At 42.2% G+C, this 26554-nt stretch overlaps 3 protein-coding genes across 4 annotated transcripts in view; 2 read left to right on the top strand and 1 right to left on the bottom strand.

The window, feature by feature from the left end:
* Window positions 1–6375, top strand: part of LOC118415543 (monoglyceride lipase-like) — a 10887-nt gene extending 4512 nt beyond the window's left edge. The window contains exons 2-6 of the mRNA XM_035820223.1: window positions 344–480; window positions 1903–2013; window positions 3338–3427; window positions 4488–4703; window positions 5914–6375. Of these exons, the coding sequence (XP_035676116.1) occupies window positions 344–480; window positions 1903–2013; window positions 3338–3427; window positions 4488–4703; window positions 5914–6099 (740 nt within the window). The 3' untranslated portion in view covers window positions 6100–6375. The remainder of the gene's footprint in view (window positions 1–343; window positions 481–1902; window positions 2014–3337; window positions 3428–4487; window positions 4704–5913) is intronic.
* Window positions 6376–8692: 2317 nt separating this feature from the next.
* On the top strand, window positions 8693–13513 carry LOC118416654 (monoglyceride lipase-like). 2 transcript variants are annotated; one of them, XM_035821827.1, is made up of 6 exons: window positions 8693–8831; window positions 9534–9670; window positions 10143–10253; window positions 10446–10535; window positions 10848–11084; window positions 11853–13513. In XM_035821827.1, exons 1-6 carry the CDS (start codon window positions 8735–8737, stop codon window positions 11949–11951), a joined length of 771 nt encoding a protein of 256 aa, XP_035677720.1. In that variant the 5' UTR covers window positions 8693–8734; the 3' UTR covers window positions 11952–13513. The 2 variants fall into 2 exon arrangements, with proteins under 2 accessions (XP_035677720.1, XP_035677721.1); XM_035821828.1 differs by having other exon boundaries at window positions 8696–8831; window positions 10869–11084.
* The window catches only part of LOC118416663 (filamin-C-like), a 109545-nt gene continuing 95999 nt past the window's right edge, over window positions 13009–26554 (bottom strand). The window contains exons 42-53 of the mRNA XM_035821839.1: window positions 25764–25967; window positions 25159–25311; window positions 24550–24678; window positions 23535–23645; window positions 21515–21679; window positions 20814–20915; window positions 19835–19972; window positions 18658–18909; window positions 17422–17598; window positions 16395–16613; window positions 15660–15878; window positions 13009–14660 (exon numbers count right to left, since the gene is read on the bottom strand). Coding sequence (XP_035677732.1) covers window positions 14473–14660; window positions 15660–15878; window positions 16395–16613; window positions 17422–17598; window positions 18658–18909; window positions 19835–19972; window positions 20814–20915; window positions 21515–21679; window positions 23535–23645; window positions 24550–24678; window positions 25159–25311; window positions 25764–25967 — 2057 coding nt within the window. The 3' untranslated portion in view covers window positions 13009–14472. The remainder of the gene's footprint in view (window positions 14661–15659; window positions 15879–16394; window positions 16614–17421; window positions 17599–18657; window positions 18910–19834; window positions 19973–20813; window positions 20916–21514; window positions 21680–23534; window positions 23646–24549; window positions 24679–25158; window positions 25312–25763; window positions 25968–26554) is intronic.

Here is a 26554-nt window from a genome sequence, read left to right as displayed (position 1 = left end):
GTGTGTGTGTGTGTGTGTGTGTGTGCGTAAGTGTGTGTGTGTGTTTGCATGTTTGTGTGTGTGTGTGTGTGTGTGTGCATGTATGTATGTATGTGTGTGCATGTATGTATGTGTGTGTGTGTGTGTGTATGTGTGTGTGAGTGTGTACATGTATATGTGTGGATGTGTGTGTGTGTGTGGATGTATGTGTGCATGTATGTGTGTGTGTGTGTGTGTGCACATATGTGTTTGTGTATGCATGTGTGTGCATGTTTTAATGGTATAATGGTATATACAACCCTTGGCAGAGTAACCAACGATCTCTATCAAGACATAACGTAATACATGCCATCTCTCTTTCCAGTCGGACACGGCCAGAGCCAGGGTTACCCTGCTGACATCAAGAGTTTTGACGAGTACGTTCAGGACGTGTTGCAGCACGCAGACAAGATGCGAGCCGCGAACCCCGGTATTCCGCTCTTCGTCTTCGGACAGTCCATGGTGAGGAACGCTAGTTAACCTTTCCCAAGGGGTAACCTATATCCGTTGTATTGGAATAACAGTGTTATTTTCCAAAGGATTATGTATCAATGAATCCATAATCAGCAACCTTTTTGCAGAATTTCACTTGTGGTGAAGTACGCGAGGTGTGTTTGTAAAACTCACTAAACCCATGCAGACCCTACCCATGCATTCCCTTTACGTATAGACACTTCCTTCATCATAGATAATTTTGGCATAAAAGAGGGGCGATGTGCATACCAAGACGAACAATTGCTCACAACATCTCAAACAACACAAAACAAAGACGAGTTTTTAACACAGAACATTTTCGACACATTGTATTCAGCCATAGGCTGAGTTTTCGTAATTGAATTAAAGAGTACTTGGGGAGTTTAGCACAACACTGGATGCTTTTCATTGTACGCGAGACTAATTTTGATCGTATAATGTGAAGTAGTATGCATGTTTTACTTCCTAAAATTAATATCTATCGGAAAATAGCACCCTCTTGTGGGGTTTAGGACTCCTTTAAGAATCAGGGCGCTACTTATTGATGTGCTTTATCTTGTAACGTTTTAAGTTATCGCGTTCAATTCAATTCACGTAACAGTGATTTTATGTTGGTGTCTATCAATAATCATGTTTTGGCTTCTAGTTTTTGGCAACGCCTCAGGTGCTAGCCTAATTCAGTTTTAATTGAATTTTTATCAATCAAGTATTTTTATAAATCAAATCTCTAGATCTCTAGGGATTCTGTGCATATCTTTAGATAATATAGAATTGTCATAGTTTCTGGTTCTTATGTTTCCGTTTTGTACTTATGGACGTCATTTTACTTTTAGGATTAGTTTTTGTTTCATAGTTCACGTGCCCGTGCCATGCGTATCTGTGTATGTCTTTTCAAAGGACGTTTGAAGAAAGACAACACAGTTGCCGTAATTCTTCATTCACACACCTGTTTCCATAGGGCAAATTTTGGTATTTCCGGACAAGCGCAGATGACCCACATTTAGGTACCCTAGGCAAAAGTGCCTGTAGAATGTTTTTCTTGGGATATGTTTGGATTTTGGAGGTGCGTATGACAGGTAAGGGTTGTAACCTTTATCTTGTGTTCAAAAAACAGAATTTTAGCAATATTTGTGGATGCAGTAGGCTTTAGAAGTTAGGTGTTTTGGTGTTGTTTACAGGCAGTGAAAAGGGGTCAAAAGGTCACCACCTATGTTTTGATTGCGTGTAACATAATTCTGCCGTAAATTTTTTCCTTTTTTGTCGTCAAATTACTCTTTAGAGGCCGGACAACCATGCCGATGTGAGTTTTTCATGTTCTAAAACTCAGGTAGGTGATTTTTGACAGCCTCTTTCTGCCATGATACCCATTGTTAAGAATAGGCCGTGTAAATACCGCAATGTGTCCCACAGGGAGGATCCGTCACCATTCTATCAGCCCTGGAACGTCCCACTCTGTTTGCAGGGGTGATCGTATCCGCCCCTGGGATCATTCCCGCGCCGGAGTCTGCTACCACATTTCGGGTGAGTTAAGATTTTGACGCAGGGAAGTATAGCTTTGGATAGCTTGCATGGTTTTTGTACTTTTGTGACTGAAAATCTTAAAAGTGTTTAAGTATCTCTTATTTCGATATCATATTTCGCCATGTTGATTTGATTATATGGATGACATCTGCGCGCGCGTCAATTTCCGGCCGGCTTCCAAAGAAAAAAAAAGTTTTGAACCATACAGCATATATCGTCCAAAGCAGCTACAAAATAAGCAAACATATACCGTAGATTGCACAATTGCAAAAATAACGGGAAAAGTATACTAATACCATAAAATGCCAATGTCAATTCCAAGATCAAGGAATAAGATGTGAAAGCACTAAAATGAAGAATCTGTTGTTTGGTATACCATGATATCACTTGCTTTCAGTCATTTGTTCAACCTTCCTGACCACCATAATAAAGGCAACTTTTATTTTACTTTTTTTTATTCGCACGCTCGCATCAGTTTTGGAGTTCCCCATAGGATGTCATCCACATAATCAAATCAACGTGGTCATACGTCTGAGAAAAAGCAGTAATTATTACGCTCCGGCCTAGATGCGAGAGAAGCGGTTAGTTCAACCGTGGATGGATGCATGGATCGGCCAATTTAACCAAACTCTTCTTATAGCCCTTCTATACGCGCGTCACCCAATCAGCTAGCGTGGCCGAGCGGTCTACGCTCTGGGTGGATATAGCGATTTGCTTTTGCAGTTGTGGATCGTGGGTTCGAACCCCACTTGTAACAATTTTTTTTTCTTTGTTAGACGAATGTCATGTAATGTTCTTTTTAATAGAAGACAGACCAATTCAGTAATTCGATGTTTAAAAACTCTTTTTTTCATGTGATTTTGTTTAACATCCAGGCTTTTTTCCAAAATACGCACTGGCCAGCTTTCTTCAGAGGCTCTCCTGTTTGGTTGATTGTGTTTTTGTTCTGATGTGTGTTCTTCTTTTTCTTTCTTCTTCTTAATTTTTCTTCTGTCATGAACCAATCAGAGCTTAGAACTGACGATGACATCAGCATATTCGCGTTTACAGCAAATATGAACGAAATATTATCTGTTGCTGCACATATAAAGTGGTCTTTTTGGCGACGCCTGTGAGCCAAGTCGAAAAAAAATATCGTGTGCGAGTAGCTTGACATAAACCAAATTACTGGGAGGGAAACTTCTTTGCATTTTCTCGAAAATGTTGCCTTCCTAGCTACTGTAATTTATTGTTTCTTTTCTAATTGTGTCAGTAACTACTTCGTGTCCAAGTTGATAGTCATCTTACTAGTATTCGTCTGTCTGTTTTCACCATGACCCTACAGGTGTTAGCTGCCAAGGCGCTGGCTTTCTTCGCGCCGAGGGCTGGGGTAGCGAGGATTGAGACACATATGCTCAGCCGGGACACTGCTAAGGTGAGAAACCATTCTCATGTTTGCAACTTACAAGTACCACGAACAGGACTGGGTATCGGTACAGCGTGCCGGTACAAAACCGTTTTTTATTTATTTTACCGGTCCAGAAAAGACGGACCTGAAAAAATTAGGTGGGCCGGATGTTGGACCGATTAGAAAATTAACAGATTATTTTATCAGGCATTCACACGTTTTGGCGCTTGCAGGTGGAAGAAAATTAAAAGAGTGAAGTAGAGTAGAGTTTATAGTAATTTCTACCAAGTTTTGCAGCCAATCGTACAGGTACAGTTATTTGCGTTGTAGGATCTAAAAACGTGTAAGTTTAATACTCCACCAAACATATTTCTTTGTAGTAAAATGGACCATTGGTATGAGTCATACTGCATCAGGTCCAGGTTCAGGTCCGGACCTGATCCTTTGGACCTGAACCGGACCTGGACCTGATTTTTTTGTACCGGTACCCAACCTAAACCACGACCTATCATCAGGGCATGTACTTCATCTTTAAAACGCCACTGTTGTTGTCGTTGTTTACCTTGTAATGCATAGTGGTACGGAGGTCAGTATACGTTTCCTTGCTGTTTCTATAGCAGGGGTGGATTTTACAAGCATGGGTTGCTAGCCCTCTCCCTTTAACGTGCCTATGTATGCAAATTAGGAAAATATGTCCCTAATTGAATGCTAGTACTAGTACAGTGTCACTTGACTAATGCCTGTTGAAATTACGTCAAAACTTGAGAACGTCACAAGCGGCAGTGGAGTATTCATTTACTGACCCTTGAAAGTGCTTGGCGTGTTTCTATGGCAACCGTTGCTAAGGAAACAAGGTCACACACCAGAGGGTTGAAAATCGAACTTGAACTTCGTCTTCCCAACCTCTGTCCACGTATCAAATATGATTACAATCCATCCAGTGGTTTTAAAGTTGTGCTGACCACAAATATCCGAAAACACCACCACACACCAAGTCCTTGCACACACATACAAACTGGCACACACAGACACACCAAAAACAATACCTCAATTTTATATGGACGTAAATACACTTCCATTAATACAGGTGAAGGCGTTTGAAGAAGACCCGTTAGTATTTCACGGCCGTGTCTGTGCGCGCTTGGCGGTCCAGTTAATGAGCGCCATGGAGCGGATCCAGCGCGAAGTGCACAACTTCCGCACGCCTCTGTTGGCCCTGCACGGCGATCAGGACAAGATGGCTCTCATCGACGGAACCAAGCTTCTGTACCAGCACGCCTCAGTGGCGGACAAACAGATGAAGGTAGGTAGAAGGGGGATCGCATGGCGTAACGACAGACCTAGAGGTCCCGGGTTTGAATCGTGTCGTGTTACCGATCTTGTGCCCTTAAGGTGGTATCTCACCGCACTTGCGTCAAGCTTGCGTCACTGCGGGGTTCGTTCGTCACTGTTTTGTTATTCTATCCATTTTTTTTATAATTTACATATTGCGTAATACATTAAAGTATGACTTAGAAGACGACAAAATACAAAAAAAAGGTAAGAAAATTCGTTTTTTATCTCTGAAATTCGTTGAGTATCTTTCGAACCCCGCAATGACGCAAGCGTGACGCAAGTGCAGTGAGATACCACCTTTAGGAAAGGCACTTAATAATGACTTTCTTCACTTCACTTAGTTGAAAATGAGAACCCACCACACATTTTGAAAAAAGGGTAGGGGCATGCCCCGGTGTACGATGGTGCAAATCCATTGTGCAGTCTGGAGTTGGTGATTCACTACTAATTGCCCGGATGGAGGCCTGGTGAACCTCCGTCTCGTTACGGTGATTTACACCATTTATCTGGACGGGAGACCTGGCGCATCCCTGTCATGTATCAGGCTGGAAAGGGTATGTGTACATGTGTGGCAGTGACGTTGCTGCCTTCGTTAGTTCGTTCGTCCCATAGCCTTTTAATCAGCCGTAGGCTGATTAATTAGCCGTAGGGGCAGCACAACGTGTTATGCTGTATCAATAGGCATTTTAGTCCCCTGGCGGCGCCTATCTCCTCTCCGGGGCATGGTGAATGATGTAATCACCGGGTGGCTGATACGACACGAAGGTTCGCCAGGCCTCCGTCCGGGTGATTTGTAGTGAATCGCCAACTCCAGACAGAATGGTTTGCTCCATCCACACCGCACCATCGCACGTGTGGGGGTTCTTTAACGTTGCTGCCTTACCGTCCTACTCAAAGTAAACCCTAAAAGACCTTACTTTTAAATGACGTCAGTAATGGGTCAAAAGGTACATGGAAGTCTGTAGCGTGCCCCGTCCCGTTAGAGTGAAGATGGCAGACCATTTTCCGTTCTTAGATCGACCCAGCCCTAGTTTGTTGAATTTGCTTCAAAGCAAAAGGAGGCTAAAGAGGAACAACTGACAACTCAAGTTTTCAATACTTCGAGACATTCGTATGCCCAAATGTTGAACATTAAGAGTCGATGAAGTAACTCTTTCTTTTTCTCTTCCCTTTCGTAGATCTATCCCGGCGTTTACCACGAACCTCTGTTTGAGCTGGAGCCGGACGCCCAGACCGCACGCCGCGACATTGTAACATGGGTGGCGGAGAGAATACAGGCCGGGCAGTACCAACATGACACACTAGAGGGCGCAGCGACACAGCCCCTACAAGAGCTACAGGGTGCAGAGCAGAACCATATCTGATATCCCTGTGTCTAGTACAGTAGCAAACAGTACCTCCATTGCATTCCTAGTGAACATCGGGCTTATAAATACCTGTTTCTCATGAGAAAGCACTTTTGGTAAGCGAGTACAAGTAGGTTTACAAAAGGACTACAATTGAATGAACATGGCATATACTGCAATATATATTAGGTGTATTTTTGTCACATGTTGCAACTTGCAAGTAGTTAGGCACTGTTATCTACTGTATGTACAGAATTTTGTGGTTCACTGAATTAAATCTTGTTCAAAACGTTTGCGTTGTAACATTATTTCCAAGCACCATATCAACTTCCCAGTCACAGAGCAGTATTCGAAACAATCTGGGTCAAAGTTTGACTGTACTTGTCAACACAATTGTAATTGCAAACACAAATTTTCAGGTACCAAATCAAACTCCAGCCTTTGTTTATGGTCTCTGTGTGTATGGTTTGGAATGAGCAATCCACTGCGTCTGTGAAGTCACGTTATGGTAGATAGAACACGTGATTCAATGAGAAGTGGATCATAAGTTGTAGAAAGCCTATGGCGTCCCCCGTCTCTGTGGAGTGATTAGTGAAGCCATGAGGATTAATTGATAGAACGCACATTTAAAACCAGGTCGCTCAATGGGAAACCTATGTGTTTACACATAAGCCCAACCGAGATACCCTACCCTGGATTGAATTGAAATCTCCCAGTTACCAATCGGGAGCTTAGCTGTTAAGTTACTACCAGTTGAACCACAGTGACATGCCTCATATTAGGTACTGTAAAGTAATACTGTCAGAATCAAAGTAGTACATTCTGACTATGGCAAAATATCGACATAGACCGTAACAAGTCGCCAGGGGGACCAAAATCTAATCATTTCAAGGTCTACTCTCATACCAAATATGAAATTAATACAATCCATCCAGCTGCCATTCTCCAGGCTGGTCACACACACATACATACACACACACACACACACACACACACACACACACACATAAATATGCATGGTACACGCCACAACACGTACAGACACACATACATAACCGACCAAACCTTCTACCGAAGCTATGAATTGATAGACATCAATTACAAGTGAATGATCTAATGGCACTGGACTAACTGGACACAGGACACTATTGGGTTACGTTTCTTTCTTCAGGTTTCTTTTCAGAATCACCTCCTTAGGATCAGCGCTAGGTCCCAATCCGGGGCCTGGCCGGGTAGCTTTCGGGAAAATATGATATAATAATGATTTTACGCCATGTTCATGCCCGATGGCTAATTGCAGCTACAAACAACACGTATGATAAGGAAAGTACAAAGGTGCTAAGAACTACATTCTATGACTATGTTGTGCTACTCAAGTGTACATTATACTGGTTTTGCTGGGTTTGGCTTCTTCTTTTTAGGCAGCGGAAGACGCATTTACCCACGTCTTCTATGATATGTTTGTTCTTTGATTTTAATAACAGGATTGATTTCTCTTGTTATAAAAGGCAACAAAAGACACAGAACGTAGAAAAAACATCCATGAGCATAATTCCTTGATAAACACCTTTAATTTTTCGTTTCCGCTAACAGCCGGGCCCCGGTTTTGAAATGGGGCCTAGGCCTAACTTACCCGACCGGTTGGACAGTCCAGACGCGTGGGGAACAGGTCCCATACCCAAAGGACTTACTATAGGCTAATAGCCCTGCCACCCTGTATACATAAACACATGTATACGGCCATGTAAATCTCAACAGTCCAGACAACTTGCGTCCAGGAAAGACTGAGACGTGGTGAAATTTAAAGCCACCAGATCTACTCGTGAGATGTGAAAATGGCGAGCGATTCCCAAACCAGCGATGATAGGCCGAGAACTCCGCAAGGCGTGCTGTATTCAGAGTTGCCCCACTTGGTGAACTCTCGGGGACAGTATCTGTTCTGCAAGTACTGGGAACCACAGGAACAAGCACCAAGGTAAAGCCCAGTTTTTAAATAGCATTAGCAACGTTATATTCAACCATCATAAAATGGACGGGAGACCTGGCGCATCCGCGTCTTGTAATTAGCCAGCGAAAGAGTATATCACCCCGTGTGTAAATATATCGACCGATGATGATGATCATAAAATAACATAATTGCATAAAGATACAATATATCGATTGGGTGAGGATTGAGTGAGGTTTTCCGAAATCATAGCTAGTTGCTTGAGTACAGCTGCTATTTGTCATGTCTTATTACCTGGATTTCTAGGCTAGGCTTTATCTACGCTTCTATACTGTAATAGTTCTTTGGGATATTAGGTCATTAGTGCAGGTGATTTCTTGTTTACTAGCAAACTCTAGATCGCCTAATGCTAACGTCACATTTCCAAACCGGGGCCCCGCTGTATGTAGAAACGAAAACTAGCAGTGTATACATAGAAAGATACACAAATAATATTCACGACTATTCTCTTTACGTCTTGTGTGTTTTGGTGTCTTCTATATCATACTTTTCGTTCCCGAAAGCTTCCCAGCTGAACCCCAGTTTGGAAATGTGACATAGACCTTATGATTACCTACCAAACTTTGGGAAGTCTGGCGAAACTTTCTGTAGTCTGGCGAAGGTAGCTGGTAGACTACTTGTGTCTAATATATCCCCAGGGCCCTGTTGATGATTATCCACGGTTTGAGCGGACACTGTCAGAGATATGAAGAACTCGCCACAGAACTGAACAAAGAGGGTGTCCTGGTCTTTGCACACGACCACGGTGAGTAGTAGTATGTGGAAGAGGGAATATTCCAAATTGTGGTGTGTATGTATGTGTGTGCATGTATGTATGTATGTATGTATGTATGTGTATGCATGCATGTATGTGTGTGTGTGTGTATGTGCGTGTGTGTGCATGCATGTATGTATGTGCATGTGTGTGTGTGTGTGTGTGTGTGTGTGTATGTCTGTGTATGCGCGACCGCGCGCGCGCGCGCGCGCGTGTGTGTGTGTGTGTGTGCGTGCGTGTATGTGTGTAGCTGTACAGCATATCACTAGAAGGCAGTCATAACAAGCAGAGTGGATGGATCCAAATGATATTTGATAGGTGGGTAGGGGTGTAAAAAAACAAGGTTGAGTTCGATAGTCGGAACCCTAAGGGATTTCTAATGTACTGCAGCGTAACTCCTTGTTTTGATGTCTCGAGTTTATTCCTGATTTTTAATTGCGGCGAAGTAACCAACGATCTCTATCAAGACATAACGTAATTACTTCCATAAAAAATGGAGGTATAGTTTTGGTGCGTCTGTCTGTCTGTGTCTTTGGTCACCATAACTCTAGAACCTCTGGATGGATTGTAATGGTATTGGCTATGTGGGCAGGTGTTGCAAAGACAAAGTTCAGGGTCGATTTTGGGCCCCCCTGTTGTGTGACCTTGGTACTGCAGCAGAACTTCGATTTTTCATGCCATTTCTCTTTTCAGTCGGTCACGGCCAGAGCCAGGGTCACTCTGCTGACATCAAGAGTTTTGACGAGTACGTTCAGGACGTGTTGCAGCACGCCGACAAGATGCGAGCCGCGCACCCCGGGATTCCGCTCTTCGTCTTCGGACAGTCCATGGTGAGGAAGGCTAGTTCACCTTTATCCGCGGGGTAACCTATATCCGTTGTATTAGAAAAACAGGGCTTTTTTGTGACGTTTTCAGCTATCGTGTTCAATTCAACTCAAGTAACAGCGAACGCATTTTGGTGTCTATCATGTTATGAATTCTTGTTTTTGGCAACGCCTCAGGTGCTAGCCTAATTCAAATTTACCTTTATTTTTATTTTTACTAATAAAGTATGTTCTTAAATCAAATCTCTAGGGTTCTGTGCATCTTTGAGATGATATAGAATTGTCATTGTTTCTAGTCCTTATGTTTCTGTTTTGTACTTTTGGACGTCTTTGTAGTTTTATAGTTACTTTTTGTTTTATAAATCGCATGCCCGTGAAATAGACATAACGTTATCTATGTATCTGTGTAAAGAACGTCTATAAAAAGACAACACAGTTTAGTTGCCGTAACTCTTTTTTCACACACCTGTTTCCATAGGGAGGATCCGTCGCCATTCTATCAGCCCTGGAACGTCCCACTCTGTTTGCAGGGGTGATCGTATCGGCCCCTGGGGTCATTCCCGCGCCAGAGACTGCTACCAGATTTCGGGTGAGTTGCCTGTCAGATTTTGACGCTGGGAAGGACAGCTTTGGATAACTTTCATGGTCTTTCGTACTTTTGTGACTGAAAATCTTCAAAAAGTATTTTTTTATTTCGACCTCATATTTACCTCTTCGAAAAACGAAAAAGCAGGATTTTTTTCAGTCTATTAGTCTGTCTGTTTTCACCATGAACCCACAGGTGTCAGCTGCGAAGGCGCTGGCTTTCTTCGCCCCGAGGACAGGGGTAGCGAGGATTGAGGCACATCTGCTCAGCCGGGACACTGCTAAGGTGAGACACACACATACATAAACACACACACACACACACACACACACACACACACACACACACACACACAGAGAGAGAGAGAGAGACTGGCACGCACACAAACGCGCGCACACACACACACGTGCACACATACACAGACTGGCACGCACTTATACAAACGCACACACACACACACACACACACAGACTGGCACGCACACATACAAAGGCACGCGCACACACACGCACAAAAGCACGAACACACACGCACAGACACACACACATACACACAAAGGCACACCAAAAGCAATACCTCAATTTTAATTTTATGCAGGTAGATACTCTTCCATTACAGGTGAAGGCCTTCAAAGACGACCCGTTAGTATTTCACGGTCATGTCTGTGCCCGCTGGGCAGTCGAATTCCTGAGCGCCATGGAGCGGATCCAGCGTGAAGTGCACAACTTCCGCACGCCTCTCCTGGCCCTGCATGGTGACCAGGACAAGATGGCTCTCATCGACGGAACCAAGTTTCTGTACCAGCACACCAGAAGGGCGGACAAACAGTTAAAGGTACAATGCAGGTAGAAGGGGCGTAACGGCAGCTAACGTGTTCGGCTCAGTTCGAATCCTTCCGTGTCACCGATCTTGTGCTCTTAGGAAAGGCACTTTCATAACACAACTTTCCTCGCTTCACTTTAATTAATATAGGCGAAAATGATCACATGTACCTAGGAAAGGACGTCTCTGATAGTACTATAAATGGAGGGATCCCATAATACTAGTAAACACCTACGCACGTTAAAGAACCCGCCACACATTTCGGAAAATGTCCCGGTGTACGATGGTACACATCTTTCTGTCTGGAGTTGGTCATTCACTACAAATCACCCGGATGGAGGCCTGGCGAACCTCTGTCTCGTATCAGCCACACGGTGATTTACATCATTCACTCGGACGGGAGACCTGGCACATCCCCGTCTTGTATGTGTATGGCAGTGAGTCACTGACTTTATAGCGTTCATACAAATGCCCAACAACTATTGTTTACAATTCTCAATGACGTTTCTCCCTTTCTTTAGTACGTCATAATGACATAGATGGTTGGCGCAGAATGGTCCACGTCATCAAATAACGTCATTGTAAGTCTGTGGCGTGCCCCGTCCCATTCGAGTGAAGACTTTTTCATTATTACGTAGATCGTTCCAGCCCTACAAATGTAATTTTTGTGAAATTTCCTTGAAAGCAAAATGAAGCTATAGAGGAACAACTCAAAACTCAGTAATTAATACTAGACGTCGATCAAGTAATTCTTTCATTTTTTTCTCCTCCCTTTCGTAGATCTATCCCGGCGTTTACCATGAACCTTTGTTTGAGCTGGAGCCGGACGCCCAGACCGCACGCCGCGACATCGTGACATGGGTGGTGGAGAGAATATAGGCCGGGCAGTACCGACAGGACACACTAGAGGGCGCAACGACACAGCAGAACAATATCTCAGTGATATTCCTGTGTGTACAGTAGTACACAGCATTGGACACTGGACTTCAATACCACATACCACCACATATTACCTGCAAAATGCACATCTCATGAAAAAGCTCTTTTGGTAACTTTGGGGTAGTACCAAACTTAGTAGGTTTACAAAAGGACTAGAGATGATTTTTCATTTTTCCATAAAGCTACACATGTACCTGTGGAGGTTGTTCTTACCAAGTATTGAAGTATGCATGTTCAGTAGGGTAATTCTGTTAACCCCCAAAGCTACATGTAGATGTGCAAAGGCTAGGTCTGATGGGTCAATTGGTGTAAGATAACCAACTGCTTCCAGGCAAAGTGCCTGTGAAGATGGTGTGCTACACCCAATGGTGGTTATATAGGCTAAAAAGAAATATGTACATGTACAAATACAAATACAGAAACTGGTGTGTTACTACGAAAGACAGTTATACCAGCTATACAGATAAATAAATGTATACATTGTGTGTAGATAAAAATACAGAAGCTGTGTGTGCTACTCCAAAAGGTGGATATGCCAGCAATACAGATACAGAATTTAGAGGTTACAGAATATTGTAATAATATAAGTTTTGAGAAAAAAGTTAATTCATACATGTACTATTAGCACTATGGTCCATTCTCTGCCATCTTGCTTGGTCTTGTTCAAAACGGTTACCATCAAAGTTGTTATTAATATGTACAGCCTCTATGCCAAGACCATTAACTAACTTGAATTCTCCAAACAGATGTTGCAAGGCGAAATCGTAATGTCTTTTATTTGTTGCCCCACATTTTTGTTTTAAATAGCCTTCCTAAAACCTAAAGACTGTTTGAAAGAAAAATATAGCTAGCTGTAAAGCCACTACGATTTTACCTTTAACATTATCGCTGACCCTGACTACAACTAAAAATCACATTATCTATCAAACAGTGCAAGTACACTACACTAAAGGTTAGGTCCCTCTAAAGGAATGAATGACACGGCACACAAAAGGAATGTTGTAAAAGTCAAAAGCACCTTTTTATTTGTTCTGGAGTGGTACGTACGGTACGCGTCACACTCGTGTGCGCGGCTACAGGAAGAAACAGTCGTAAGAAAAGGCACTCCCTTATTTTTGTTTATATAAGCGTCGGTTAGCCCCACCAATGCGAAAAGCGTCAGTTGCGGCGTGGTTAGCCAAGTGCACGTTACTCTATAGGGGTCCACCCTAACGTGGTTTTATTCAACTCTCATCACCCCGTTTATCATACTACTCTGAAAAAATACAAACACAACTCTAAAATTTATGCAAAGTCTTCGTCAACAACATCTATAATTTAAATTAGCCACCAGATAAGTGAGGTGGGGTATATGCAAGCAGAAAACAAAAGCTTTCACTCGTGTAGTCTTTCTTTCTTACTCTTGTATAATTGTCATTTATTCATTGTCAATTTGAAATCACTCCAACGTATGTTGGAAAATTGTTATAGAGTCTAGCATTAAACCTACAGTTAGTTTTTAATGCATTCCCTTGCATGTATGTTGTATACATTGTTCTTTGATTTCTATTCTTATTATCCATTGCATCTACAACCTACTATCTCCCAATATAAAAATGGCATCTTTTTCTCATATAAATTCACTTCTAACAGTTCATGATTTGCTGTCTACTCACGTCCTCTTTACAAAATGCTTCCATTCAACCTTACTTTTTTTTCACCACAATTCATCATTGCTATAATTTTTCCCCATTACAATTTTTCAACCTTAATCTCTCTATGTCGGCCGGCAAGAGAACCAATAGAAAGTCAGAACTCCAGGGTTTTAGCATACATCTCTCTCATGGCAAAACTTATGGGGTTATCATATTTATATATCACGGTTTTCTACTTTCTCTGAAGCATTTTCAAATTCAACTGCATATCACTATTAATATCTCTATATCAATATCATAAGACATATCCTCAACAATAGCCGTCAGCTTAAACATTTCAGGAAAAATTGTTCCCGTTTTTTTTTCTCTCTTGATTCCATTGCAAAATAACACGGGTCCAAGGCACCAACTATTCTCTTCCCAGCCCCTCCCTTTTGTAAGGGCGTAGTCATATTCGTCGTACAATCGTCGTATGATCACAAGTTAAGGTCATTCTTGGTAAAGTCGCTTATACATAGAACAAAACTCAGCTTTCCTATTATCGAAAAGGCAATCTTAGATCCTTGTCTGCACTTGGTTCTGTCGCAGCATGCTGATAAGTCCTATAAGACGTGGAAATCGTACAAAGACTTACGACGAAAGTGACCACGCCCTAAGGTTATACCAGCAGACATCTCTTGTTTCTCTTGCATAGCGTATACGGTGCTTCGCATTATCTTCGAGCTACAATACAAAAAGTAGATACATGTTTCTTTTTTTCAGGGGGGGGGGGGTCTTGACTAAACAATGGCAGTGGTACTATGATCTACGATCACCGCACCTCGGAGTTATGTTACCGTAACCTTGAATGGACTGCCAGGGATGTGTTGATCCCCCCACTTTACAATGAGTTCGTAATCGCCCTTTTCTCGTACGGTGTACACGACGTTGTACTTCTGTCCGCCCATGTGTTTCACGTTGACCTCTTCGCACGGCGTCCTGGGCCCGTGTACTCCCACCATCAGCATGTTTGTTCCTGGCGGGAAGACGAGTAAAAGTCTTTATTAGTAAACAATTTCAAAGTGAAACCAGTTTTGCAAACAAGAAGTAACTTCCTAATGTGATATTATTCCCATATACAAGGCTGCAAAGGGCCATCATACATGTAAATGTCATTGTGCCACAAAACAGCATCCACAGCAGTCCTACAACTAATGTACAAAGTGTGGGCATCTGTATGTGCCTCAGGATTTAGATTCTAGAGCACACTGAGTCAAATGCCTCATAACAATAACACAGAAGGCTTATTTGACACTGAAGGAATACCAACCATAACAGGGTAGAACAAACTGCTATATTACACTAATACAAAATTTGGAAACAGGTGCATGAAGGTACAAAATAATCAGCTTATACAAAAGAGTTGTAGATAATATTAAAAAAAAAGATGTAAAACCATACATTTTGTAAACAGCAAAATAGTCTTTACACAGTATTGTTTTAGTAACAACCACTGCATAAAGAACACTCTGTTATTATCTTGCAATTATGGACACTTCTGGTAGTCCTTTCAACAATTCTCCCCATTGACCGAACCTTCCAAAATCATGTTAACAGAGTCCACTACTCCTGTTGCCTGTAACTTTGCTTTAAGTGCACACTACAGACCGGTTTGACTGTCATTCATCTTTTAGAGTCATCATCATCCTACTTACTCGTACTTATTTTTAGAATAGTATAATAGCTTTCTAATTGCAAAAATACATGTATGAAAGTACAAATTACTGAATGGTATATAATAGCAAAGTGGACATCAAGTGAAATAGGGGTCATCAACTTGTGATACTTCTAATCTACAATGAATGCTATTGGTTTGATTTCTTTTCTGTATGCAGTGGAGGATGAAATTCCCGACATTTTGGGAGACATATGCATTAGGTGGTGCTAACAGGAAGACAGTTTTTTGTGGTTCGGTATGATGTGCTAAGCTGGGAAAATTTTGTTGACTACAAAATGTGTTTGCTTTAAGTCTCACCTGCATTGCCACAGTCGACGTTGAAGCTGTTCTTCTGTCCCAGAAAGCCCTTCTTCAGCCCCATGCCCTGTGACTTGACCTTGGTGGCATCGGACAGCAGTCTGGACACGCCCTGCACCCCGCCCGCATAGCTCGCCTGTGCCGAAGACTTGGAAACCGTCTCCACCACGACCGAGCACGACTCGTGCACGCCTGACACCGCGCCCGCCATCTTTGGACCTGAGGTTACAATAGAAAGGACGATTAAGAACACAAACTACAGTAAATTTCCTTTTCTTTGGTGTACTATGCAGTTTTCACAGAGATCCTGTCTGAACTGAAGGGTACTAGACATTATTGACTTTTAAGATGATAGAAGATATAAAAAGTGCTGCAAAGAATCCCTATACAGAGGCACCCAAGTGGAATTGTTGCTATCAGCACCTTTTGCAACAAGTGAGAAAGCATGGACTTTTACTTGTGACAAACCACCTAAGTAATGTCTGGATAAGATACACCGTGATTGCGGTTACCAATACTATTGACAATAAGGTTTTCACGAAAAAAAACGAGATACAAATTTGCGTTGGGAAAGACATTTCATCAACATCTTATGACCTCAGTTGGTCAATATTGAACATGATAATAAAATCCTAACTATTCAATTGCAAGAGGTTATAATTAAGTCATTGACATAATGTTGACGACTAAACTCTACATATTAATAGATAATACAGATGTGTTTTTTCTCCTGACCTGTGATTCTTGCCCTGAAGGGACTGCCCACGATGGGGTTCTGTCCGGCGTACTTGACGGAGATGTTGTAGTCTCCCGGCGCCCGTGGGATGTACGTCACCTTGTAGCCCTCGTCGCACTCCACACAGTCCAGCTGCACCTTGGACGGGCCGTCCACCGTGATGGCCAGCGCCCCCGCTCCCGCGTTGATCGTGTTCACGATAAACTCACACCTCTCTCCTGGATAACACAAGTGTAATGTAGACAGTGAGATACCAGGATCAAACAAAGGGTTATATAAACGACACAAATTTTTGCCAGGAAGATTCAAGACTGATCAAGATTAAAGTTAAAGTTAAAGTCCTTCCCGCGCCTGATGGCACATAGGGCAGCGCCCAACTCCGTTTCAGTAGCCCTTGGGCCACACAACGCAATTACAACAGCAGGGGGCTAGTACACTGGTAGTTGTGTGTGTTCAACTTTCATACTCTTTCCCGAATGCTGAGTGCTAAGCAGAGAAAGCAGCATGTACCATTTGTAAAGTCTTTGGTATCACTCGACCAGGGATCGAACTCACGACCTACCAAATGCAAGGCGAACACTCTACCCACTGCACCGGTGTTCAAGATTAACTCAGACCAATACCCCAAAGTGTACATATACAATGTATAAACTTTAGAAGACTGAATGTATTTTTTAAGTAAAGAGGGGTCTGCAATTTCTTAGCATTCCCATTGCTACTCCAGGTTATAATATCCAAACAAAGAACACAAAATAATCCAATTTGATTTCCTTGCATTTAATCCATGTGTAATATTTGGGGCAAAAATGATATCAAGTACACATAAGAACATCATTTGAAATGACAAACATACAACATACCCAATACCCAAGGATCGAACTCAGCTCATGAACTCAAGGAATTTGATCCATATGGCCAACCAGCGAGGTTTGTTATCATTTGTGTAATGGGAACATACAATATATAAAAACGCAAACAAAACAGTTACTACTTTGTGGTAAAGTAAACGTAATTGAAACCTCTCACCTGTTCTTCCCCCCTCCAAGCCAGCACCGTAGGCATGCACCATGCCCGCGTCTCCCTCCACGAGCGTCGACCCCGCCCGGATACGGAACGGGCTGCCGGGGATGGGCACGCCGTTGTACGTCACGTGGACAGTGTAGACGCCGTTCTCCCGCGGCATGAACCTCACCACATACTGACCTGCTAAAGGCAGAGGGTTCACGATTACTACCATCACAGGGTTTACATACTGTAAGAGATCCTGCTAAGTACTGAATAATATAATACAGAAAGTGTGCAGTGCAGGGTTCTAGCCAGCATCCGTCCTTCCGTCCTTTGATGGAACTGGGGACGGAAAAAAATGTTGCCCATTCTGTCCTCTTGTGACGGATATAAATTAGCATGTAAAGATATTGATTGAACCAAGCTGAGTCTATCAGCAAAATTTGACCCACAAAATAAAGGAAATAGCATTTTAGAGGGTCTAGACCCCTTTGGACCATCATGCCTTCAACAGGATTTCCATTCAAAATCCAGGGGACAGAAAAAAATTCAGGCTGGTTAGAACACTGGTGCAGTGCATCCATGGAAATGGCAAGGATTTCATTCCTTTTCTGGTGAAAATGTCTTCTAGGCATATTTACATGCTAAAGATACACAATTTTAGAAGCACTTCTTGAAGATGTCAAAGTGACACACACCCTTCGTCAGGTTCAATTGTTGAATGTACATGCACAATTTACATTAATTTACAAATCATGGTGTTCATGATCATATCTAACATCACACAGTACTGATGTTAACTCAATGCTAAATGTTTTTGCAAAAGTGTTACAGTAGTCATTTCAACTTAGGTTGTCATACCAATTTGATGCCATAGGCTACAAGAACAACAGGACAAGGATCTAAAACAGCTTCAATAAGAAAGCTGAATTTTTCAGGACACATGTATGACTAGAGCAGGGAGCAATTAATCATCAGAAAGAAGCTAAAAGCTTAATATCAAGTACCAAAAATAGGTGGTCTCTGAGGGGAGTCCCTGACTAACGTGTGCATGGAGAGAGGATGTAAACAAAATGCCCTTCACTGGTTAAGAACGTATAGTTTTCGAGCCTGAGTTTTAAAAATGCCTTCCTCAGGTTTTTTCATGCTGGCATTTGTTCAGGAATGTCTTGTGTCCACTTGACCTGTCTAAGACATTTTCAGCCCTACCAGTGTATAAAGACATGCTACAATATACGAGAATCCTAAGACACATACCCTCCTCCACATCGGTAATAATACACTCCTCCTGTGCCCCGGATGGAGCGATGACCTGAGCCTGGAGGTCGCCGGGCCGCGCTCCGTTCAGCTGGACAGCGAAGGAAGCCGGTTGGTTGAGCTTGAGGCCGGTCTCCTGCAGGCTGGACACGCTGACCTGGCGAGCGTCGCCCATCGGAGGGGTCACGTCCACGCTGAAGGGACTGCCCGGGATGTGGTCATCGTTAAACTTGATGCTGACCTGGTACTCTCCTGGGATGTAAAAAACAAATACTGTGAGTTAAACACTGATCAAGCATGTCTTATCTGTAGAAGTACATGTATGCAATTGTTATGTAGAAGAACAAACTGTAGGATCACATTTATTCTGTACTTTATAGTAATAAGTTGTTCGACCTTTCTTTGGATCCGATAGTAGTACTGATTTGTTGATCATTTCAAGCAAAATTTGTTCCAAACCTTCATAAATTTTTCCATGCAATTCAAGTCTCCAAGATCCAAACCTGAAATATCACGCAAGGCGACGCAAACAATGAAACACCTTTGATGTAATGGAATTTCCTGGATGTCCTGTGAATAGTTTCCTCAGGACTGAAGGACAGAATAGATTTATGAAAATGAAATTCAATGTTCCTGTCCATTTATAGGCCCTCATGATCATCTATGAGGAAGGTGGCTAAAGAGTTATGGGCTGCCCAGCCAATTCCTGGTTTTACTGATGTTGAATGAACAGGTCAAGCGCCATCCCTGCCATTGTGGAAACGCTTAACGGACTCTAACAAACTCCTCAGTCACACTATAACAATTATTGCCTCCTCATGGTGACTTACGAACTCGTTTTTCTTACAAAGTTGTCTTGTCGAAGTTTTAAAAGTCTATATAAAGTCTAAGTCTGTAAATAGTGGAGTTCTTTGAACATAACAAATTCGTATTACTTCGATATTGTATTTAACTAGTAACTATTGACCCATTGTTTTAACGTCGTCCATAAAGTTTTCTAATTGATGTATTTTGAATGGAACTTGATTGTAATGTCCTCGCAATTCAGCCTCTTAGGCCGCGAGGAGGACTATTATGCTAGCCTTATTGCTTAATAAACCAGTCTACTACTACTACTACTACTAACATTGTTAACCTATTTTCAGTGTGTCCATATGATATATATGACATTGTGTACCTGGATCGGTTGGCATGTATGACACCCCGCAGGACCCGTCCTTCCTGTCCTCAAAGTTGATCTCAGCCTTGGCGGGACCCTCCACAGCGATGGCCAGGCCTCCCGCACCCGCCTCACGGGTCCAGATGGTAAACTCAGCTGGAGAAGGGAGAAAACAGACATCAGTACAGTTAGCAATAGCACAGTTCCCTTGGCTGGACCCTCCACAGCGATGGCCAGGCCTCCCGCACCCGCCTCACGGGTCCAGATGGTGAACTCAGCTGGAACGAAGGGAGAAAACAGACATCAGTACAGTTAGCAATAGCACAGTTTACTTGGCTGGACCCTCCACAGCGATGGCCAGGCCTCCTGCACCCGCCTCACGGGTCCAGATGGTGAACTCAGCTGGAGAAGGGAGAAAACAGAGATCATAAAAATATATATATATTCTCATGGTACAGCTGAAATGCAGTTATGGCACTATCATGACCAAACTTCAGAATACGATTTTTAAGATTCAACCTATAACTTTGGGAATATGTATCTGGTCAGCAACATCACAACAGTCCTGAACTTACAACCTGGGTGCCATTATAGTTAGGCTACTGGCACTCATATATTCGTTGCCATACATAGTACCATGTACAATTGTTATGCAATAATCAAAAGCTCTTCTATATTCCACCTCCAGTAAACTAACTAGGATGGCACCAAAATAAACCTAACTCTACTAGGTTCTTAAACATGCTTTAGGTGTGTTGCCTTCCTACTACACAGAATCAACAGTTTAACATCTATGCTATGAACTACAAGCCCTAACAGTTTTTAATAGGACTACAACACAGAGAACAACATGATAGCTAAATTTGTAGATTCCAATCTGGCAGATAAAGACGACCAGTATGTATTTATTAAGATACCATGTTACAGTAGAATTGTGCAACAAGTCTAATGAAAGATAATAAACACTAGATGTACACTAGATGTAGATGTTACTTACAGAGCTGTCCGACCTCTCCCCTCTCCAGCCCAGGTCCTCCAGCCTGCACCTTCCCAGCACCACCCTCTGTAAGGGGGCCAACCGTGAACTGGAACGGGCTCCCTGGAGAAGGGAACACAAAATATTGGTTAAGCTTTGACCAATGGCAAAGTCTTGGGCCAGGATCACAATATACTGTACTAAGTAAAACCTAGATTTACTTAGTCTTAGTACATGTAGCGGTTAGAATTCCTATCTAATCAAACCAAATACAATCATGTAGCATTGAACACTGTTGTACCAATGCTGACTGTGATGCTGAAAAGAGTATTAGATGTCACTTGAAACGTAAATCTCCATCTTTTATCCAGCTGTAGAGATTGAATTGTATTTGAATACTGTTGTAGCAAATTAAAACAAGTCTATCATGCATTGAAAATATGTTTTAGAACCACGGTAACGCTTATCCTATTCCTGGACTGCAAATACAGTAAACACGGTATCTGTATAGAAAGTACACGAAGCTAGTAAATCACACAAGGATAACCGCACACTTCTGTTAATTGCATGAAATCCCCAAATCCAACACTGGATTAGCAGTCTAGCTGAATAACTTTGCATTATTGCAGCATCTGGATAATTGCATAAAATACACTCTGGAAAATGGCGTGTGCAATTAAGCGGCTTCTACTAGTATAAAAAAAGAATAGATCTCCACTCACCAGGCACGTGTTGTCCCTTGTACCTGACGCTGACGGTGTGGATGCCCATCTCGGCCGGTACGAACCGTACGCTGTACGTGCAGTTCTCCAGCTCAACGATCTCCGCGTCTTCCGTCCTCCCGGACGGGCTGGTCACCTGGGCCGACAGGTCGAACGGACTGGTTTCTGTTGGGGGGAAAAACGAAACATCGCGAAATGAGAATGGCGTACAAAGAGGATTTTTACCACAGACTTATGATCCTGGTCATAAGTTCTACTCTTTGCTGCCATTAATCAAAAGTTTACTGCCAAAGAAAATTTCCGTCCGAAATGAGAGATCAAATGTGATTTTGGCATTTTTGAATAGTAGAAATTTAAAGGACTGTCAGTAGCTCTAGAGTAGAACTTTTGAACCATACATGTAGTTACATACATTTGACAACAAAAGTGCCACGAAAGGTGCGACATGACATGTACATGTAGGTGCGACAGCTTGCCATAGCCAGCCACGGTCGTACAACAGTCACAAGGCCCGTTCTTGCAGTGCCGCTGTAATGCGCTTATTGGTATGGCAAAACTCACAGAGACAACGGAATGGTGTGCAGTCGGCATACTGACTCAACACGCATGCAGGACATGGCTGGCATGATAGGGGGCGTTCATGACCGGGTCAACCAATACACAGAACATTCTCAACACTGCTACAGGTGTAAGTGACTTCAAATTTCAATGTTTCGTAAAGAATTTTGGAGTTATGACGCATGCTTTGCAATTTGGCTGAAAAGATTTATTATCCATTAAAGTATGCACCTGTTACAATGTTGACAAAGTGGGAGTGGAACAAGTTGGATTTAAATCAAACTTGTAGAAAAACAAAATCAAACATCACTTGACGGATGCCATGCATGCTCTTACATAAGTGGAACAAACCATTCATTGTGACAGGGGTGTAAGGTAAGTGTGTGGTGTCAGTGTTTTTCTGTGGACATGCTGAAACAAAACATTATCATAACAGAAGTGTGTCTGTGTTTTTCGCAGTGTTCGTTCTGGTCGGTCACATGAAATAAACCACACTCAGATCCATGCAGGGCAGCGTACCATGCACTTCCTGTAGCTCCCCAACTAGACCTCGCATGTACAGGCCTGAAACGCAAGCACAGTACATTAGGGGGGAAGCACGCACGCACAAACTCACGTACACACACAGGAGCGGGCACCGGGCACGCACGCAGAACTTCGAACGTTTTGGGAACTGGACAGTTTGGCCGCTAGTCAGTCATAACCACTCAACACCATGTCTAGGACTGTTTCTAAGATGTTTTGCCATCAAGAGAATGTCTCTAACTCAACTTTGACCCAAATTTTAAGCTAACAATAACCATGGGTGCCTATTAAGTATTCATTAAGAATTTTCAAGGAGATCATATGAGTCTTTTGGAATGCACAAGGATTTTACAGAATTTATAGAATCTACTACTAAGAATCAAATTTTATGGAATCCATTTTCGAGTTTTATGGAATAAAACCATGATCCTTACTCTATATTCTATGCTCTCACAGGACTAGGTCACTCCGTGAAGAAGACGTACTGGAAGACATCGAAAATTTGGAGGTATGTCTGACAGTTTAAAATCTATTACTGTTTGAAGAATAATGTAGTAACTTTCATACATGACTGATGAATCTCTTTGATGTAACATCATGTTTCTCAGTAGTTAATGGAATATTTCTTAGAAGTGGATCACATGAATTCCATAAAATTTGTATGTACTTGGTAAAACTTGTACTATGAATTCCGTAAACTTAGTATGGATACGTATATTTTTTTAGGCAGGCACCTCTGTTCATGTTACATAACACAGATCGTATTATGGACCTGGTGCCGTATCTTACTCATTGGTTTGACCAACTGTCCAGCCACCGAAACGTCCTGACACCACGAACGCACCCACAGATGGAGGGAACCAAAAGTAAAAAAATAAAGGGGGGGTTTGGATTAATCAAGAAGTGTGTGTGTGGACACATGGAGGACGTCACAGACCGCCTGGCACAACTCGGGTTTCACGGATATGGTGATGGACTCCACCTTTGATTTCTGTTCGCGTCACGGTTTCTATCCGTTTGCTCGCTTGTATCATTTGGAACCAATTGGCTAGGGGGGGACGAGAAGGCACAGAAGATATTAACTCGCACTTGATGTTACACCCCCATTCCTACAGAGTGGTGACCTCTCTGCCAACGCACAATTTGTAAGTGACTTCAAATTTCTATGATTTCTGAAGAAATTTGAATCACTTGTCAAAGTTTGAACACATGCTGAGCAATTTCTATTTGACAAAATTTTGATATTTGAGGAAAATACGAAAATTTGACAGCAATCACACAAGCTTTTAAAGTTAAAACACATCTTTTTATGATTTGTGTTTTGTCTTTTCAGTCATACTTTTGTACTTAATACATGACATATCAATTATGAATCAGTCAATCATTTGAATGTGTAATTAAGGGTTGCAAATCCGATTTTTGATCGCAGTGAGATCTCCAACTAGTGGAATGGGGGCCTGAGTAAAAGAGCATAGAAATATGAAGAAATGCACTACTCTTACTAAGGAAACAAGTCAAGGTTACGATTTCTAATGGGATAAAATTCTGTCTACTCAATAGGTTGAAGTTGTAGCTTAGGATATGATGTCGACAAGAGAGAAAAAAGAGGCACATTTATACAATGTGACAATAAAGCTTTTAGCAATTTGAAATGATATATCAGAAAAAAGTTAAAAATTTTACAAAGGCACACACGTACATGTTTGTATACACAGACAAAAAAGCCATGCAATGTTTAACAAAATCTATGATTATCATAAAAACTGAACAAAAGAAATCATAATTCTGGTTATTCCGGGGATGCTGCAAAATATGATTATGTACAGTTATTATCATTCTTACTTTACCAGTGCTGAGAATCTCCAGACAGCAGAAAACCTAAAATAAACATCAAGTTGCAGACAACATCACAGACTTTTAAGATGCAGATGAGAAGGACTTTCTCCACACACCTGGTATCTTAAGGTTCAGGTCACACGTGCTGCCGACCGTTGCCACGGATGCGGCCTGTCGTTTTCGTGTGATCTTCTCGGTGTGTTTGCCGGCGCCCTCTCCTGTCACTTTCACTGTGAAAGGACTCCCTGTAGAGAAAAAAACAGTGGAGTAAGTCTCAAACATTTAAAGACATCCTCATACAAGATAGCAAATCTGTAAAACTTCTGGAGCTTTTCAACTTGGTCACCCTACTTCGTTAGCCTGAGTACCATCCGGTCACTATACGGAGGGTGGTTAGCAAACGAAAGTTTTGAGGCAGCGGTCACTACAGATGGTACTCAAGCTACTACTTCGTAACAACTTGGTACCAAGTGTAGATTTGAGTATCAGAACGAAAGAAACTGTATTCTCTGATTCAACAAGGGCCATCTTACCATCACTTTGTTCCCTTAAGAGTAGTTTTTAACCACTGGAAGAGTCTACTAGGTACTTGACAATGTGTGACTGAATTAACTTGACCATTTTTTCTAATATACAGAAGTCCTGTGTACAATTTTTCGGGACTATTTGAACTACTGAGTACATGTACGTATGGGGCTAACTTATACTGAAAAGGAAGGCAGTACCTGGTACATGCTGATCTGCAAACTTGATGTTGATGATGTAGTTGCCAGGTTCGGTCGGCCTGTAGGTGACAGTGCAGGTACCGTCCTCGTTGTCCCTGCAGTTAATGTCTGCCTTGCTGGGTCCCTCGATGGACAACCCCAGGCCTCCGTAACCTGTAAGTCCAAGTTTTAATTTACGCTTAACACATCACTTTCGAGCAACACAAATAAACTGATGAACTGTATCATCTTTTCCTGTCTTTCCGTACAGTCTGTTTTACCCTTGTGTTTTTTTTAACATGCATGTACAAAATAATGTACATTGCACAAGTTGCTACAGGAATTCTGAACAACAACATGATTTCAAATTTGAAAGCTACAGATAGTATGGGACTAGCAATGGTATTGCATATTCTCAAAAACTAGCATTTACTACAAATTATACTAAGAAGAAGCCATTTTCAGAACAAGATATATATTTTGGGCTCTTGTGAGCTGGTATGAAAACCAAATGACCCAGAATTTTGCATGAGGGTGCATTGGACCCTATTCACATTTATGGCAAAAGCTACTTATCAAAACAATCATTTTGATATGATAAAAAAACGTTTCGCCTCCAAACACACCTGCTTCCCTGGTATCCACGGTGAACTCTGCCACATCGAACGTGGCCGACTCACGCAGGCCGGTGCCCTTCACCTTGACCTTCCTGGCGTCTCCGATCTCCTGCTGACCAACCAGGATCTTGAACGGACTGTTAGCGACATGGCGGCCATTCTTCTTCACGCTGACGAGGTGTTCGCCAACCTCACGGGGTGTGAACGAAATACCTGCCACGAGGAAACAAAATCAAACCATTGAAAAGCTGTCATTGTTAAATTTAAGTCCTACCCGCACCAAAAGGTACATTGGGTGGCACCCATCTTCGTTTCTATAGCCGTGGTCCACACATGTAGCTTTATGAAATCACTAACAGCAGGGGGCTGGTCCACAGGTAGTGGTCTGTGTGTTCAACTACCATTATACTCATTTCCAAAATACTCACAACCCCATAATTGTCTTGGAATAGGCCTGCAATACTGTGATAATAGCATCTAATAGCATCTGTAAAAAGCCTGTTGTTTCCACCAGACAGGTTCAAGGTTAGAAATAACCATGTCAAAGCGAGCAATGATCTGCACTTAAAGCATTAAATAAATGCAAATGACCACACTACCAGCTTTGCAGATCACACCATTGCATTACCCTGAACATAAAACATCCACTAACATCAAATAACAGCATGAAAGGAGCGCTAGCAGACTGAGGGTTTTTTGCGTAACCCTTAACCTTAAAATGGCCTACGACTCCTGTTATGTAGGGACTTGTCTTCTAGGAACTGAAATACTTCTAGGAATTACATTAATTTTGTAGTTTG

The sequence above is a fragment of the Branchiostoma floridae genome, chromosome 5 (genome assembly GCF_000003815.2).
Source record: "Branchiostoma floridae strain S238N-H82 chromosome 5, Bfl_VNyyK, whole genome shotgun sequence".
NCBI lineage: Eukaryota > Metazoa > Chordata > Leptocardii > Amphioxiformes > Branchiostomatidae > Branchiostoma > Branchiostoma floridae.
The sequence above is the reverse complement of the archived record's forward strand: the minus strand, read 5'-3'. Positions and strand labels throughout refer to the sequence as shown.